Source organism: Lontra canadensis, unplaced genomic scaffold, assembly GCF_010015895.1.
Source record: "Lontra canadensis isolate GAN:19392208 unplaced genomic scaffold, GSC_riverotter_1.0 scaffold40, whole genome shotgun sequence".
In the NCBI taxonomy this organism is placed as follows: domain Eukaryota; kingdom Metazoa; phylum Chordata; class Mammalia; order Carnivora; family Mustelidae; genus Lontra; species Lontra canadensis.
This window is the reverse complement of record NW_022631034.1, coordinates 1,405,240-1,420,663: the sequence shown is the minus strand read 5'-3', so window position 1 is coordinate 1,420,663 and position 15,424 is coordinate 1,405,240. Positions and strand designations below refer to the sequence as shown.

The following is a 15,424-nucleotide window of genomic DNA, read 5'->3' as shown; positions in this document are numbered from 1 at the left end:
GTTCCTGGGATCGAGTCCCGCATCGGGCTCTCTGCTCAGCAGGGAGCCTGCTTCCCTCTCTCTCTCTCTGCCTCTCTGTCTACTTGTGATCTCTCTCTGTCAAATAAATAAATAAAATCTTAAAAAAAAAAAATCCTAATAAAATGTATATACAGGCAAAATGAGATACCAGATTTTTGTTTATTTTAGCTGAAATCATACTCATGAAGCGAGTATGTACACTAGCTATTTCAGATTCCCTGTTGATGACAGTATAGGAATTTTGGTGTCCAGAACAGTAACAGTGAATGTGACAACACATCTATAAATGTAAATACATAAAACATATTAAAATATATATGGTTAATTTATTTTGGGAAAACCTTATGGTATTTTTTTAAATTGAACTTTAGTAAAAAAAACTATATTATATTAGCTCCAGGTGTACCACATGGTGACTGGACAACTGTACACAGTATGCTATGCTCACCCGAGGGATCACCATATAAGGTGACCTTATCACAATACCATTGACTATATTCCCTATGCTATACCTTTCCTCCCCATGACTTATTCATTCCATAATCAAACAGTTACTTCTTACTCATGTACCTGTTCATTGTCTTTTATGTGAGATCCTTCAGGAATTGCTTCTACACCTTTCTCATCACCTGTTCTTCTAGATGCATCCTTAAGAAATACAATCACTTTATCTTCTGGTAAGTACTCAGGGTCCCACAGGAGCTGATCATCATTTTCATATACTAAATTAGTAAAACATAATGTTAAAAAAATGCCAAAAATTGTTCCAGTTTCTCTTAAAACACTATCACTGACCAAATTACTAACACTTAGGAGCCAAAATATTGATTACTGAGAGGTAAAACAGGGTCCTAGTTTTTGCCTAACTTTGTTCTTGGGCCATATTTATAGCCTAAGTGATTTAAGCAATCTAAACAGAGAGATGCCATTTGATAGCTCTTCACCAGAAAGCTAAGATGACAGCTTGATTTTACCAAGTCTAGGTCTCTTCGTTTGAAAAGCACCACCACCACTTACTATCTGTATGACCTTGGGCAAGTTACTTCCTGCTCTCTGCCTCATCTACAAAAACAACACTATCACACAGGGTTGTAAAGTTTAAAGCACTTTAAAACAATTCTGGCACATATTAAGGTTCAATGGGTGTTAGCTATGATTACTATTTTTTGAAATAGGAGGTCTAAAGGAATGCGCACCAAATGTCAACATGGTTTTATTTCTTGGTGGTAAGATTTGGGATCATTTTTCTTACTTTTCTATATTTTTTCTATGAAGCTTAAAATGTATTATAATGAACATAATTCATTTTCATAAAATGAGAATCTTTTTAAAAAAAAAGCATTTAGCTTTCATCAGAATTTCCATTAGAATAAGATTAAAGCCTAAATGCTATCACAATTTTAAAAGTGAAAGGAAAGAAGGAAGACCTAAGATGTGAGCAATTCAAAATGACAGGAAGATGGAAATATAGACAGAGTTAAGGAATAGTCAAGATAGAAAGAAATACCAGAAAAGTGGCACCATCGCAGCTAGGGGAAGAAAAGGTTTCCAGGAGTTAAATGCTGTTAAATGGCCAGTATGAAAACTGAAACAGGTATGCTGGATTTACTAACAAAGGAGATAAATGTTTCAAGAGCTGTTTTTGTAAAAGCATGGAAGCCCAGGCCACACTGGCGATGACGGAAGAGTCATCTTCCGTCAGGGGAAGAAAGAAAGCAGAGAACTCTTGAAAAGTTCAGTTGTAAGGGAAGAGATGATGGGGTAGCAGCCAGAGAGGAAGTATAGAGTTGAAGAAACTTTCTGGTTTTGTTGGTTTTTAAACGCAGGAGACAATAATTTGAATGCCAACAAGAAGGAGCCAGCTAAAGAAAAACTGAATTTAAGAGACAGAGGATAACTCAAAGTGTCAAAGTTCCTTGTGTTATAAAAAGGGAATTAGCAGCCATTAAGCATGTCCTATGTATCAGGCACTATGTTAGGTGTTTTCATATAAAATTACCTTGTTTCGGACTCCACCCCAACTATACACCCACACTTTAAAATATCCTTCTACCTTTCTGTTCCCCAAAACAGATACTCTTCTTTAAAATACGAGGACAATCTCAAGAAAATTTTCCTTAGTAAACCTCATTCCTTTTCTAACCGGCTGGTACAATTATTTTAAATTAGTTAATACTATTGATTTTTGTTCTCTGAGTCGTCAGAGTTCTCCCATGTAAATATCCCTATATTGGGCTTATAAAACAAGCCCAAGTGACCTGGAAGATATTTCTGGAATCATTCTCTAAGTTTCAGATTGCCACAGGATACAGATACCTAGTTAAGCTGAATACACAAACATCAGCAGATGGCACCAAATGACAAGCCAGACCTTGACCCTGAGAAAACATCTACTTTTATACAATTACAACACACTGAAAAGTAACCGCGGATGAGAACAAATAGCATTTCCATAGAGAATAAACCACTGCCTTTACTAGTTTCAGAAAGAGACCAAATTATTTTCCACTTAAGTTTCACTCTAACAAAATATGACTTTTGACTGTGCTCTAAATAAAACAGGCAACACAGCTGATTTTTTATTAAGTGTCTATTATAGAACTAAATGCCAAGAAATCAGAGTATCAGAAAAATACCACTATGGTAAAACACACTAAAATACAGAAGAGAAATAACATCTATAAATATATGAAGAGAAAAACTCTACAAAAGCAACATAAAGAAACAAATACCCTTTATCATAATTACATAAAATGATATGAACATGCTGGATTTCAAAAGATCACAATCACTGAAATGTAATAGCATCCTCTGAAACTATTGCTTTCTGAATGAATTACAAAGCCTAAACATTAGAATCTTTAAAAAGGAAAAACAAATATATGATGGCAGATATAATTCACATGTGATTACAAGTAAGTGGGAGTTCAGGAGACAAGAGCACACAAGTTTAGTTGGGGAAGTGCTTACTATGGCACTTTAAGAAGCTTGACAAACAAACAAAATGGGTTGTCAAAATAATTCAATGAAAAAAAAATTCAACGAAGTTCACTGGGTGCGTGTGGTGGTGGTGGTGGGGAACTAATGTAGAAAGCTGAGAAACCACCACCAAGAGACCACAAACTTCTGCAATCTGGGAAATTAATTCCCAATGAATAAATTTATATTAACTTCCAGTTTTAGTTAAAAAAAAAGTTATTGTATTTTTAATGCCTAAGTAAAAACTTAACCTAATCAATATATTATGAGGATGAAAATGCCAATCTATAATCAGCTATGGTATAATAATGAGGTTTACAACAAAAATGGTCTTAAAAGGTCACATTATGATTAATGACCTACATTTTAAGTTGTCCAGCTGAGGTTTTCCTATGTATAAGCTAAATGAACTGCCTTTTTAACATTATCAGCATCAACTAAGAATAACATGTGTTTCAGTAACTTAAGAATTTGTCAAATGTCCATTAGAAATGATGATTTACATGGTCCTTTGCTATTCACTGCTTCTTAATTCCCAGCCATCATTTCCTTACTCTAAAACTCCATCAAGAAAGCATGAAAATTCGGCCAGAAAATACCTTAGCTCCTTTATCCTCTTGATCTTTATCCCTCTAGGTAGTCCAATTAATTCTCAATCAATCTAGTCCAGGGTTCTCAACCTCAGCAGTACTGACACTTTGGGCAGATAGTTCGCAGTTGGGGAGTGGGGGTAGCAGCCATCTCTGGGTTCTAAGATGTTTATCAGCATTCAATTCAGTCTTATCACAAAAGCTGCAGTGTTCAGTTCAGTACATGAAACAAAACACACACAGAACTGAAAAATCGTGCTTTTCATCTACTCAACACTTCTTTGGGAATTAAATCCTTTCCTTCTGGTCTGAGTGGGGCAGACACCACACCCTGGATCCCCAAGAACAGATAAATGAGCCAAGGCAAGCCAGAATACTCACTCTTCTCTCTGGTCACAGTAATTACTTCTGGCTCAATATGACTCAAGCTAAGTCAATAGAGGTTCTCTCTAGGACTTTTGCAGGAACAAAGGTGGATGTGGAAGTTCTCATTTTTGTGGGTTCTCTAGCTACAAGGACAGTGTAAAGTGTAAGCCAGGAGCTCCCAGGAGCCATCTTAGCTTGTCTGGCAATAAACGAAAGAGAAAAAGGGGAGGGACAGCTGATATAATAATAACCCCGAAATCCAGTTATATTTGAAGCCACCCAGAACCTTCCAGTTAAGCAATAGATAGATTCTTTTTTGATGAAGCTAACTGAGTTGCGCTTTTGCCACTTTGAAGTAAAACAGCATAAACCAGTGCTTTCTGAAAATCTGAATAATAATAATTATACCTAAATAATGGGTAAGATTAATCATCCACTGAACATTAAGGCCACTCACTGAGCACTTACTATGTGCCAGACATGATGCTGTTAAAGTGACACATAAAAACATCACATGTAAATCCTCATAACAGGCTCTGTAAATAATGCTCTTTTATAGCTGTTTTATAGATGAGGAGAAAAAGAAGTAAACATGTCCAAGGCCCAATGCCTATGTATTGATTGAAGTTTAATGCCTCCTTATCAGTTCTGTTAACATTATTCTGCACCTACCTAATAATTCAGCCACCAAATGTTTACTATCTATGTAACAGAATCATACTAGGTATTAAGGATATAAAAATGAATAAAGAAATGGTTATAATACACTGTTGAGTTTAAGCGCTAATTTACATAAATTTAGGAAATTGTATAGTTGAGACTGTGTAATAAAGGTTCAAAGGAAAAGGACTCAAACACAATTGTAACAAATCTTATTTATATCATTGTTTGAAACAGAAATGATAACTGATGAGGAATATATAAGCTGCATGGAGTCTAGTAAAAAAAGAAATCAGTTATCAGAGGGAAAAAAATCTATCAATGTCTTTCCAGGATACTCAGTAATAGGGCTTCCTTTATCAGTGAAAAAATTCCAGTCCATTTGTGTCAAGTAATTCCTACAGTGAAGGTATAAAGTATATTAGTTTTATGGCATTTTTATCAAAATCACTCAAATCAAATACTCTCCTTTTTGAATGTGTGCTCACCAAACCAATGAAACAAACTCTATCCTGTAAGGGAAAGAATGCACTAATCATCAATATCCCTTTAACAGTTGTTTTCCAACGGTGAAGTTTACCCAAGTTTCACACGCGTTTGGTTTGTTTGCACAGGGTATCCTAAGTGGTGACATATTCTGGGTATCATGACAAAAGTCTGAATTCGTAGAAATACAAAACTGAGGAAAGTCCCTCTACCACAGTGACCCCTCCCACGTAGTATCACCTGCTAAACCTAGTCTGATCCTCACACAATCTAAAATGTTTAAGTTCATATGGTAAGAAAGCATCACAAATCATACCTTTCCTGGAAAAAAAAATTATGTATACAACTGCTTTCTAAAATTATAATAAAACTGAAAGCATTAAACCAAAATTTAAAACACTGAAAATTAGAGATCTTGATCATTTACTGTGACATCTGACAATACAAACATGTTAAAATAAAACATATTAAGAGATAAGTAAAACTACCTTTAGCTCTAACACTAACCTGCCACATATAAAACCAAGATACTTTCCTACCCACCTACAAAATACAAAATTTTCTAAGATAGACACTATTATTTTTCATAGTCAAAACTTTAAAAAAATTTCATAAATTAGAACTAATGTCTAACTTTCAGTTCTCTAGTTGGAGAAAGAACTCCATGTGCTAATCATTATATAGCATATAAGGAAAGCATAGTATTTAAAATTCAATGACAAAAATAAATACAAATGCCAATGGTTCACTTATTTTTGCACACAATTACAATATACTGACAAAACATATGCAGAAAATTTCACTATATAACAAAATCATTCCATAAAGGTACCTTTAATGTTCCTGTATGTTGCAGGAATTAACTTGAAAGCACAAGTTATTACTGGTGTGTTAAAAACATTTTTGTATCACTAGAATTTACTGGCCTGTGCTGTTCCTTTACTGTCTCTATCTACTACTTCCCTGAAAGCAGGTACATACTTAATACATAAAGGAAGTTTTTAGAGGAATATTAAAAAGGAAACAAACAAAAGAATTCTACAACTTTGAAAGGCTCTGCCTATGTAAACTGAAATGTGAAGAAAACAACTGAAATAAAAGAAATGAAGAAAGACTTCTAGCACTGAATGATCTCATACTACACATGAACTCCTTAAACACACACACACAACATTCTTTCTGGAACTCACCCAAAGCAAAAAAGTCCTCAAATATTTTATGTTGCTGGAAGTTTAAGTATTTATGACTTACCTTATAATTTTTAGATAAAATGATGGAAAAATTATGTAAAAGTTAAGTATAGAAGTTATTTCCCAAATTACTTTACAAATAAACAAATAACAAAGTACTTAATTTTAGTAAACGTTTCAACGCTTAAAATAAGCTTTTTATATCATTGTTTACTTCAGTTTTTTTTGAAACCTAACAACTTCCCTTGACATAAAATAACTTTTAAATTTAAATTATACAGGTTATAAAAGGCTATTATTTAAAATATAAAAAAAAAAAAAAGAAAAAGCTGGGATGTTTTAAGTCACTCAGTATCAAAAAGGCATTCATTTTTTCTTGTTAGATTTCTATGGACAAACTGGAAAAAACAGTAAACATTTCTTCTTATAGAAATAATGAAGAGTCCTCTTTCATAAATCAATAGGGTAACAAATTGTCATGATCTTATTCCATGATAAAGTAACAGTTCATCACTTCAAAAGCATGAATGCAAGCTGTATAACTTTATTAATAACCCACCTTTTTCATTTTCTTTGTATCTACAAATGCCAACTGGAATCTCTGCTTGAAACATGGAGCCCACCATAATCTCCTATTTAAAAATAACATGACACATTAGTAAGATCTAGTAACACAGATTTTATATCCATTTTCTAGTTTTATCATCTTCCTGGGTTTGTTCATGGTTTCTCTGTCATAAAAGACACAACCAATTAACTACCTCAGAGGAGTATTATGAGGATGAATGAGTTAATAATAGATAAGAGCTTGGATATGATTGGATGAAAACATTAGTAATAATGGGGTATAATGCAATATACACAATGAATACAAACTTTTACTTCAAAATAAGGAGAAAAAGAAGTAAAAATCAATTCTTATTCAATTAAGATAACTGCAAACACCCTGAAAAATAGAAAATCCAATTCAGGTCCTTTAAGATATTTACAATCTAAACTATGGACTTTAGATTGTAAGATACTTACAATCTAAACTATGATGGTCAGCATCATCAGGTCACCTGGCAACTGTTAGAAATATAAATGGTCAGGTTCTACCTGAGACCTACTGAACCAGAAACTCCAGGGATGGGACTCAGCAAATAGTGTTTCAATAAGCTGTCGGGTGATTCCAACACACACTTCAGTTTGAGAACCACGGATTTAAGGTAAAGAAAGTAATGAAAAGGGTTTATATAAAGCTCAGTAGAGGGGAAATGGATGAAACTCCAAACCAAATGGATAAGCAGGTTAGTGCCTGACTTTCACAAAACAATACAAAATGAAAAAAGTAACATCCCGAAAACATAATTAAATGTTATTTTAGGAAATGTGGTCATCAAATCTATATAGTCAAATCATAACTCAGAGGAAACTAGCTGTTCAGAAAGATTATGAGATCACCACTGATGAGATACTACAAAACAGAGGGACCAAGATTACACAGACCCTCCCTTATCTGGTGGCTAAATGTTAGGAATAAATTTATTGCATTTTCAAAATAAAGATGTAGGCAGGAAAGGTACAAGTTTAAGGTAACAGTTTAACAGTTTAAATAACAGTTGAGGGGTGCCTGGGTGGTGCAGTCAGTTAAGCATCCAACTCTTGGTTTCAGCTCAGGTTGTGATCTTGCGGTTGTGAGATCAAGCCCTGTGTTGGGCTCTGCCCAGAGTCTCCTCCCACCCATGTGCTCTCTCTAATATTAATTAATTAATTAATTAAAAAAATAAGTAACAGTTTAAGTAATTCTTACCATTTGAGAAGTTCCTCTCTCTTATTTTTGTCAACCTACTGATACTAAGATCTCATTTTATCTGGTATAACTCCAAAGACATGCTCTATGTATTTATTGCTACACCTACATAGGAAAACCAGTCCATTTTTTAAAAAGAGTATCACATACAAATTTTCTCTGCTCTTATAGGAGAACTTTAACTTTTCCAGTATAAAAAGAGAGTACCCTATCACCATTTCTTGTGCCTATTTTAACTTTACTCACCAATTCCTACCAGAGAATAGGCAGTTATGTTAGCAATCCTCTCTGTCTGAGGAACCTATAAAAATATCGATGCCTGGATCCATTCCAGACCAGTTAAAATTAGAAATCTCTGGTTGAAAGCCCTGGTAATCAGTATGTAAAAGTTCTCTAACTGATTCTAACATGGAGGCAAGTTTGAGAGCTTCTGGACTAGTATAAAAAAAAGACACTTCCTTTTTCCTACTGAGTTCAGAACACTTCTTTTTATCTGCTGATTTGTTCTGAAGGGAAGGGAAATAGGACTTAGGAGCATTATCTATCAAGTGTCATATGTATAATTTTCATTAAAGCCTCACCAACTTCAACAAGGCTAAAATTTTTATTCTTGTATTATACCTGAGATGACAAAGAAATTATTCCTCAGGAATGCGCTATTAATAAGTTCTGACACTATAAACTGGACTCAAATTTGATTTCAAGGCCATTTCCTCTACCCTAGTTTCTAGAAAAATTCAGTATCTTACAAAACACAGAAGATGAATCTGAATCTTGACAAATTTTACTACAACATAATCATACTAAAATAAATAGTCTGGATTTACTGTCGCCTGTTTTATTACATAATTTTCGTGAGGAAGGGAATATTCCTCCACGTTCTCCCTACTCTGAGTTTTTGTTCTTTCATTAAAAATAAAATTTAAAAAAGTTAAATTAAATTAAAATTTTCATTAAAAATAGTAATACTCAATATTACAATCAATACTTACTCAAATATTCTATGATATACTTTTATACAATTTTATACAATTTATTTGTATAATTGTATAATATGGCATACTTGTATACAATTTATACTTGTACACAATTTAAGTTAAAGAGAAAGTTTAAGAGAACATAGCTTAAGAGAAAAGATATATAAACTTGAATATATGGTAGAAAGTAACAGTTTAAGATGACTTCTAAGGTGTTTAGCTGTTTTCTTCATAATTTCTGCATGGTATAGGAATCAGAAAAAAACTGTGGAGTGAAGAATGCTTGCCCAAATGGGCATAAATAGTGGGTAACTCCGTGGTCCTTGTTTTCAGTCTTCAGCCCCATCATTCATTCATCATTCACTCAAATTAATTAACACATAATGCACTGTGTTCCCTTACCATTCTAACCCACACCTTCCTTTATCATTCTAACACACTGAGAGATGTCTTTATTTTTTGTCTACACATATTTTTTAAAATTTAAATTCAATTAATTAACAGATGTATTACTGGTTTCAGAGGTAGAGGTCAGTGATTCATCAGTTGCATGTAACAAGTTCATTATAACACGTACCCTCCTTAATGTCCATCACCCAGTTATCCCATCCCCCCACCCCCAACCCCCCAGCAACCCTCAGTTAGTTTCCTATGTTTAAAAATCTTTTGGTTTGTCTCCCTCTCTGATTTCGTCTTGTTTTATCGTTTCCTCTCTTCCCCTATGCACCTCCGTTTTGTTTCTTAAATTCCACATATGAGTGTGACCACATGGTAACTGTCTTTCTCTGACTGACTTATTTCACTTAGCGTAATATGCTAAGATGTCTCTCTCTTCTAAACATCTCTTTGGAAATCCAGAAATGGATCAATTCTGGCAGACGCCCACAATCCTTGGGTAGCCCAGTCTGAGTTCATTTGAATACTTCATTATTCCTAATAGAAACTCTATGACATATTCTTTTATTTTAATTAGCAAGGATGTCAGCTCCTTTTTTTTTTTTTTTTTTAAGATTTTATTTATTTGTTAGAGAGAGTGGTGGAGAGCACAAGCAGGGGGAGCGGCAGGTAGAGGGAGAAGCTGGCTCCCTGCTGAGCAAGAAGCCCAATTTGGAACTCGATCCCAGGACCCTGGGATTGTGACCAGAGCGGAAGACACCTAATTGACTGAGCCACCCAGGCGTCCCCCAAAACCAAAAAACTTTAAACCACCATCACCAACAACAAAAAGCCACAGCAAAGACTCAAAACTATTAATGAATTAACTAATTAAACAATCATGTTTACATAAAAAGGGCAGAAAGTCCACTCGATTTGATGATTAGAGCTATTCTGCTTCCAAAAAAAAGACTGTTTACGCACTAAACTTAACAGCAAAAACAAAACAAAACAAAACACTCAATGGAGTTTTTAAGAGCAAAATCAAGTGAGCTATCTCAATAAGAATGACATCATTTTTTCTATATAAATGATCTGGTCTAATAAATTCTACATGACATTTGACACATTTTCCTAGTAAGTTCAACTGCTTTGCAACAGCTTAAAATTAATTCTTTTACTTACCTGTATAAGTTGTACAGTTATACAATTTTATAATTAAAAACTTCTGTCAATATATGATCTTTAGATTCATTTTAGAAATTATGCATAGTTATTGAGAAGCTCAAATCTGTCTCTTCACCCAATATATTTTGAGTTGTAAATACTGATATTAATATGGGATGGAAAAACTTATAATCTAAATTATTAAACAAAATCTACTTAACAGAATCAAAGCCTCAACTGCTTTCCCAAATATATAAAAAAAATTTACTTGTGATACTTTTTAGAGTGCAATGAAAATCTAAATCAGCACTAGTTCAAAATTTCACTTTCTATTGTTGGTTTGAGACTGACTTGCTCAAAAAAGTCAAATTCTTTCTAAACCATTATATTATTTTATTAAAAAATAAGTATTTTTCTTACCTCAATGTATTAAGGGGGAAATCTGAATATCTACCAAACATTTAAATGTCACAAAAGGGCTTACCTCAACTTTATCAATATACAGCTAGGAAAATAATAATCATACTTGCTTTTTAATATTAATTTACCTAAACTTTGGGAAACTATGACTCTAACTACCTTTTTCCAGTCTTCTGATGGAATATAATCTTCATCTTCTTCAGATTCTTCTTCTATTTCGCTATCTACAACAATAAATAAGACAATATACAAAATGTTTATCCTGTCCACATCTGTATATCTGTATTATTATTTTTACATCTACCATCAAACATTTAAGAAGGCCTAAAAGTATTTGCAGAATAGGACCAAGATATTTCTGATCAAAAAATACTCTCTCAGTTTAAAACAAAGCAAAACAAAAAACCCATAAACTTTCTGGGACAATTCTAATCTTAGAAAACTATATTCTCAGTAAATGATTACTTCCAAAAATTTAAGAAAAAAATTGAATTAGTAGATGAAAATAATCCATTCCCAAACCTAATTCTTTCTTTCCTTAAAAAAGGAGAATTTGGACAAAACGAAAATTGGTTTCCAATCAGTGCTCCTTGAGACACTGAGAACTTTGTAGCAACACTTTGGAGAGAAGGCGAAGGGAAGGCTACATATGAAGACTTCCATCCTCCCCAACCCAACCTCTGATTTATTCAGAGCAGGCAAAGAGCCACTTGTTTACATTCTGGAGTAAAAATGTTTTCACGTAAAGGGGTAGGAAATCTGAAAACAATTAAACTGTCAGCATCTTCTCAAGTATAAAATGGTATACAAAGTTCAAAAGGTAATATTACATATAAAAATTAAATCTTTCTATGGAAAAGCTAAGATAGCTTCCCTGCATATATCGCAACTAAAATAGCGGATCAGAAGTATGAAATAAATACTGTTTTAAGATTCAGTCACTTAAAGAGGCGCCTGGGTGGTTCAGTCGGTTAAGACCTAAGACCTCTGGCTCAGGTCATGATCTCAGGGTCCTGGGATAGAGCACTGTATCAGGCTTCCCCGCTCACCAGGGAGTCTGCTTCTCCCTTCCCCCCCCCCCCCCCCTACTCATGCTCTCTCTCTAATAATAAAATCTTAAAAAAAAAAAAAAAAAAAAGATGCAGTCTCTTAGCATCCCACTTTTAAACAAACTTTGGTAATTTACCTAAGAAGAAAAAGGAAAAATACCAGGCTTTCTCCAAACTTAGTATTAACATAGTAATTTCAGTAACCAATCTCTCCTTACACTGACAGACTTTTCAAGTGGACCATATCTTTGACCAAAACTCACAATGAAGTACCATTAGCAGTACTACATTCACTTTTAAAGCAAATCTGTATCAGAAATCATTCACATGAAGCAATAGCCATGTTCATCAGTTACAACACTGCTCCACTTCATGAGAGGTTATTGTTCTTCAAGTGTCTTTTTCTTTTAAACCACAGAAATTCAGACCCCAAGTTTAAACCAGTAACACTAATGGTTGCCTTTTTCTTATCAAAGAGCAGTCATCCAGAATAATGATTCCTGCTTAGAATGAAACACCATGGAGCAGATAAAGCATGCAAATATTCAAGAGACATACATTAAATGTTGTTTCAACTACTGCACATCTCTGACTAGATCACAACTGTCGTAAATTTAACAGCATTCTTTCTGTGTATAACATACTCTCACCTCAAGAGGAAAGCAGTTCTTGAGAACTGGGAGCCACGGATTAGAGAAAGCAATGCTTATGAAATAGCTAAAAAAGGCTAAGAGGCAAAGAAAGTAGAAAATGAAAACTAAGGAAATGACTAGGAAAAATAAAGATAACTATGAGACAAATTAAATTTAAGGAAGTGTTGGGGGTAAAAAAAAAAAAAAAAAAAAAAAGAACACGTTTTTTTTTTCCCCACAGGAGCCTGCCAGTGGGGAACAAATTGATGGACATTTTAGTGGACACAGATTTTATTTAAGTAATCTCTGCACCCAACATGGGGCTTGAACTCACTACCCCGAGTTCAAGAGTCATGCTCTTTACCGACAGCCAGCCAGGTGGCCCTGGAATGTCATCCTTAAGAGACACACGCATAGACTTAGATATCATCAGACAGCTTTAAAAAACTCTGATCAATTTTATGGAGCCAATAAAACCCTTTGGAAATACTGGTCTGATACCTTGCTTACAGAGCTCCCCACAGCTTTACCAGACCCTGCTAACAAACAATAGCTGTCTCTGCAGAAGTCTGGACTCAAGGTCAACTGATATGGTTGCAGCCTATGTACAAGCAAGGCCCTGGATTCCTTACCTGAGAGAATGAGCCTAAGACCCTATCTAGGTTATACCAGCTCTCAAAGCATACCTATAGCCTCTTCTCCTTGTCTTAAGATAACCTCCTGACATCGGGGACTCAATTTTGCCTCATTCTGATGTCAAGTCTCCACCCCAAAGTAAACATGGGAATATATGGTTAAAAAAAAAAGAAAGAAAGAAAAAGAAAAGATCAAGAAAAAAAGAACACATTCAAAATCAAGTAGTACAGTGACGCAACAATCTCTGCAATCTGCTCAGGGACAGTGGGCTCTAGCACCGCTAAGTGAATAACCTAGAACAAAAGCATTACCGGGTTTCAGAGTAAATTTCAGATTTCAGAGGATTTCAGAGTAAATGAATTCAAACAGGTGAGTGAAAAACAAATGGCATTTTACATCATACATTAAGTAGTAAAAATTATCCAAACAACAGCAGCCAATGATGCTTACTTGTATCAAAATATTTACATCGACGTGGGCGGATTATTTCTTGGGCATCTTGAGAAGCAACAGATTGTGACGGATCATCATTGGAAGACTGAGTTTCATCCTCTTGACCTGATGAGTCCTTTATATTCTCTTCCTGTAGAATAATAAATTAAATTTAAGATGTAAGAAAAATTACTGCAGATGAAAGATTACAGTATTCCAAATACAACTAGAAGACTAAAGTAAAAACACCAAATGCAGCATGGTATTCTGGATTGTAACCTGGAACAGAAAAAAGGACATGAGTAGAAAAACTGGCGAAATCTGAATTGTCTACAGTTTAATTAATAGTATAGCACCAGTATCAATTCGTATTTTTGATAAACACACCATGATTACATGAGATGTAAACAGGGAAAGTTGGCTGAAGAGTACATAGGAACTCTACATTATCTTTGAACCTCTCAAGAAATCAAAATTATTACAAAACAAAGTAAGAAAATTGAATATAGAACCACCAATTAGCCTTTTAAAACAATAGTGTTTTTTTTTTTTTAAGTTGGTACAAATTTGTTTAGAAGAGGCACTGAAAAGAAATCTGGAATGACACAGATGAAACTATTACATTTCAGGGTGGATTATAGGGGACTTCCAACATTAATAAATTACTACTTAAACAAGAATAAAGACTACGATCTTAATAAATGCATATAACCTTACTTTATTTTCCCCACTACAGCCACTATTATCATCATTATCAGCATCTTCATCATCTTCACCTTCTTCTTCCTCTTCTTCTTCCTCCTCATCTTCTTCAGGTAGTCGAATAGTACTACCATAACCATAAAGACTGAGAAGTTCATGAATTGGCATGTCTCCTTCCTAAAAAGACCAAATAAAAAGTTAATTTCAGAATAAGTGAATATTTCATATTCCTGTAATTCACAACTTCATTCCATAGAGAATACTCTTAGAACTGTATCAAGAATTTTCAAATCATAAAAGGTGAATGAAACAATTCTGAAACCCAGGAAAATCCTAGTCTTCCAAGAATTTCTAGAAGAGACTAAACCAATTCTCATTGCTAACAACAAAACCTTTAAGCATAATAAAGAAGTGACATTGGTTTAGAACTGTTCTGTGCAATCAATTCAGTAAATGTACACTGGCAGTTAACACTATGTATAGATGCTCACACTTAAGAGCACCACACACAATTCGGGAGTGGGAAAAAACAATTAGAAAAGAGACTGGAAACTAAGTTAACAAACTCAGAAAAGGAGGTGAAATTCACAACCCAATCCAAACACATTAAAAGAAAACAGTAATGATACATACGATTAACACTGGAGTCTATTAGCCATACATTCTTTTCTAGGGTTACCTAAAATTACATATAAAATCCTGACATGCAATCTTTGCTATGTATTTTACAAAACTATTATATGACCTCCATCTCACAGATGAGGAAACTGAGGCTCAGAGATTAAGCAATCTCTCCCCAGATCACACAAGTTACAAGTAGCAGAGCCAGATTTCAAGTCTTATTCCAAAAGCCCATACTCATCAGTACATCATACTGCTTCAGCCAGGGATCACCCCGAACTCCATAAAAAATATAACCTCCAAGGAGGAAATGAAGAAATATCCATATG

At 34.2% G+C, this 15,424-nt stretch overlaps 1 protein-coding gene across 12 annotated transcripts in view; it reads right to left on the bottom strand.

Moving 5' to 3' along the window:
* Positions 1–15,424, bottom strand: part of MIER1 (MIER1 transcriptional regulator) — a 61,956-nt gene that overhangs the window by 15,599 nt on the left and 30,933 nt on the right. For all 12 annotated transcript variants that reach the window (XR_004384108.1, XR_004384109.1, XM_032870050.1 and 9 more), the window contains 5 exons: positions 14,490–14,651; positions 13,791–13,923; positions 11,183–11,247; positions 6,852–6,924; positions 592–743 (listed from right to left, as the gene is read on the bottom strand). Coding sequence is in view for 10 of the 12 variants with exons in the window: in XM_032870050.1 (XP_032725941.1) it covers positions 592–743; positions 6,852–6,924; positions 11,183–11,247; positions 13,791–13,923; positions 14,490–14,651 (585 nt within the window). In the remaining 2 variants the exon portion in view is untranslated. The remainder of the gene's footprint in view (positions 1–591; positions 744–6,851; positions 6,925–11,182; positions 11,248–13,790; positions 13,924–14,489; positions 14,652–15,424) is intronic.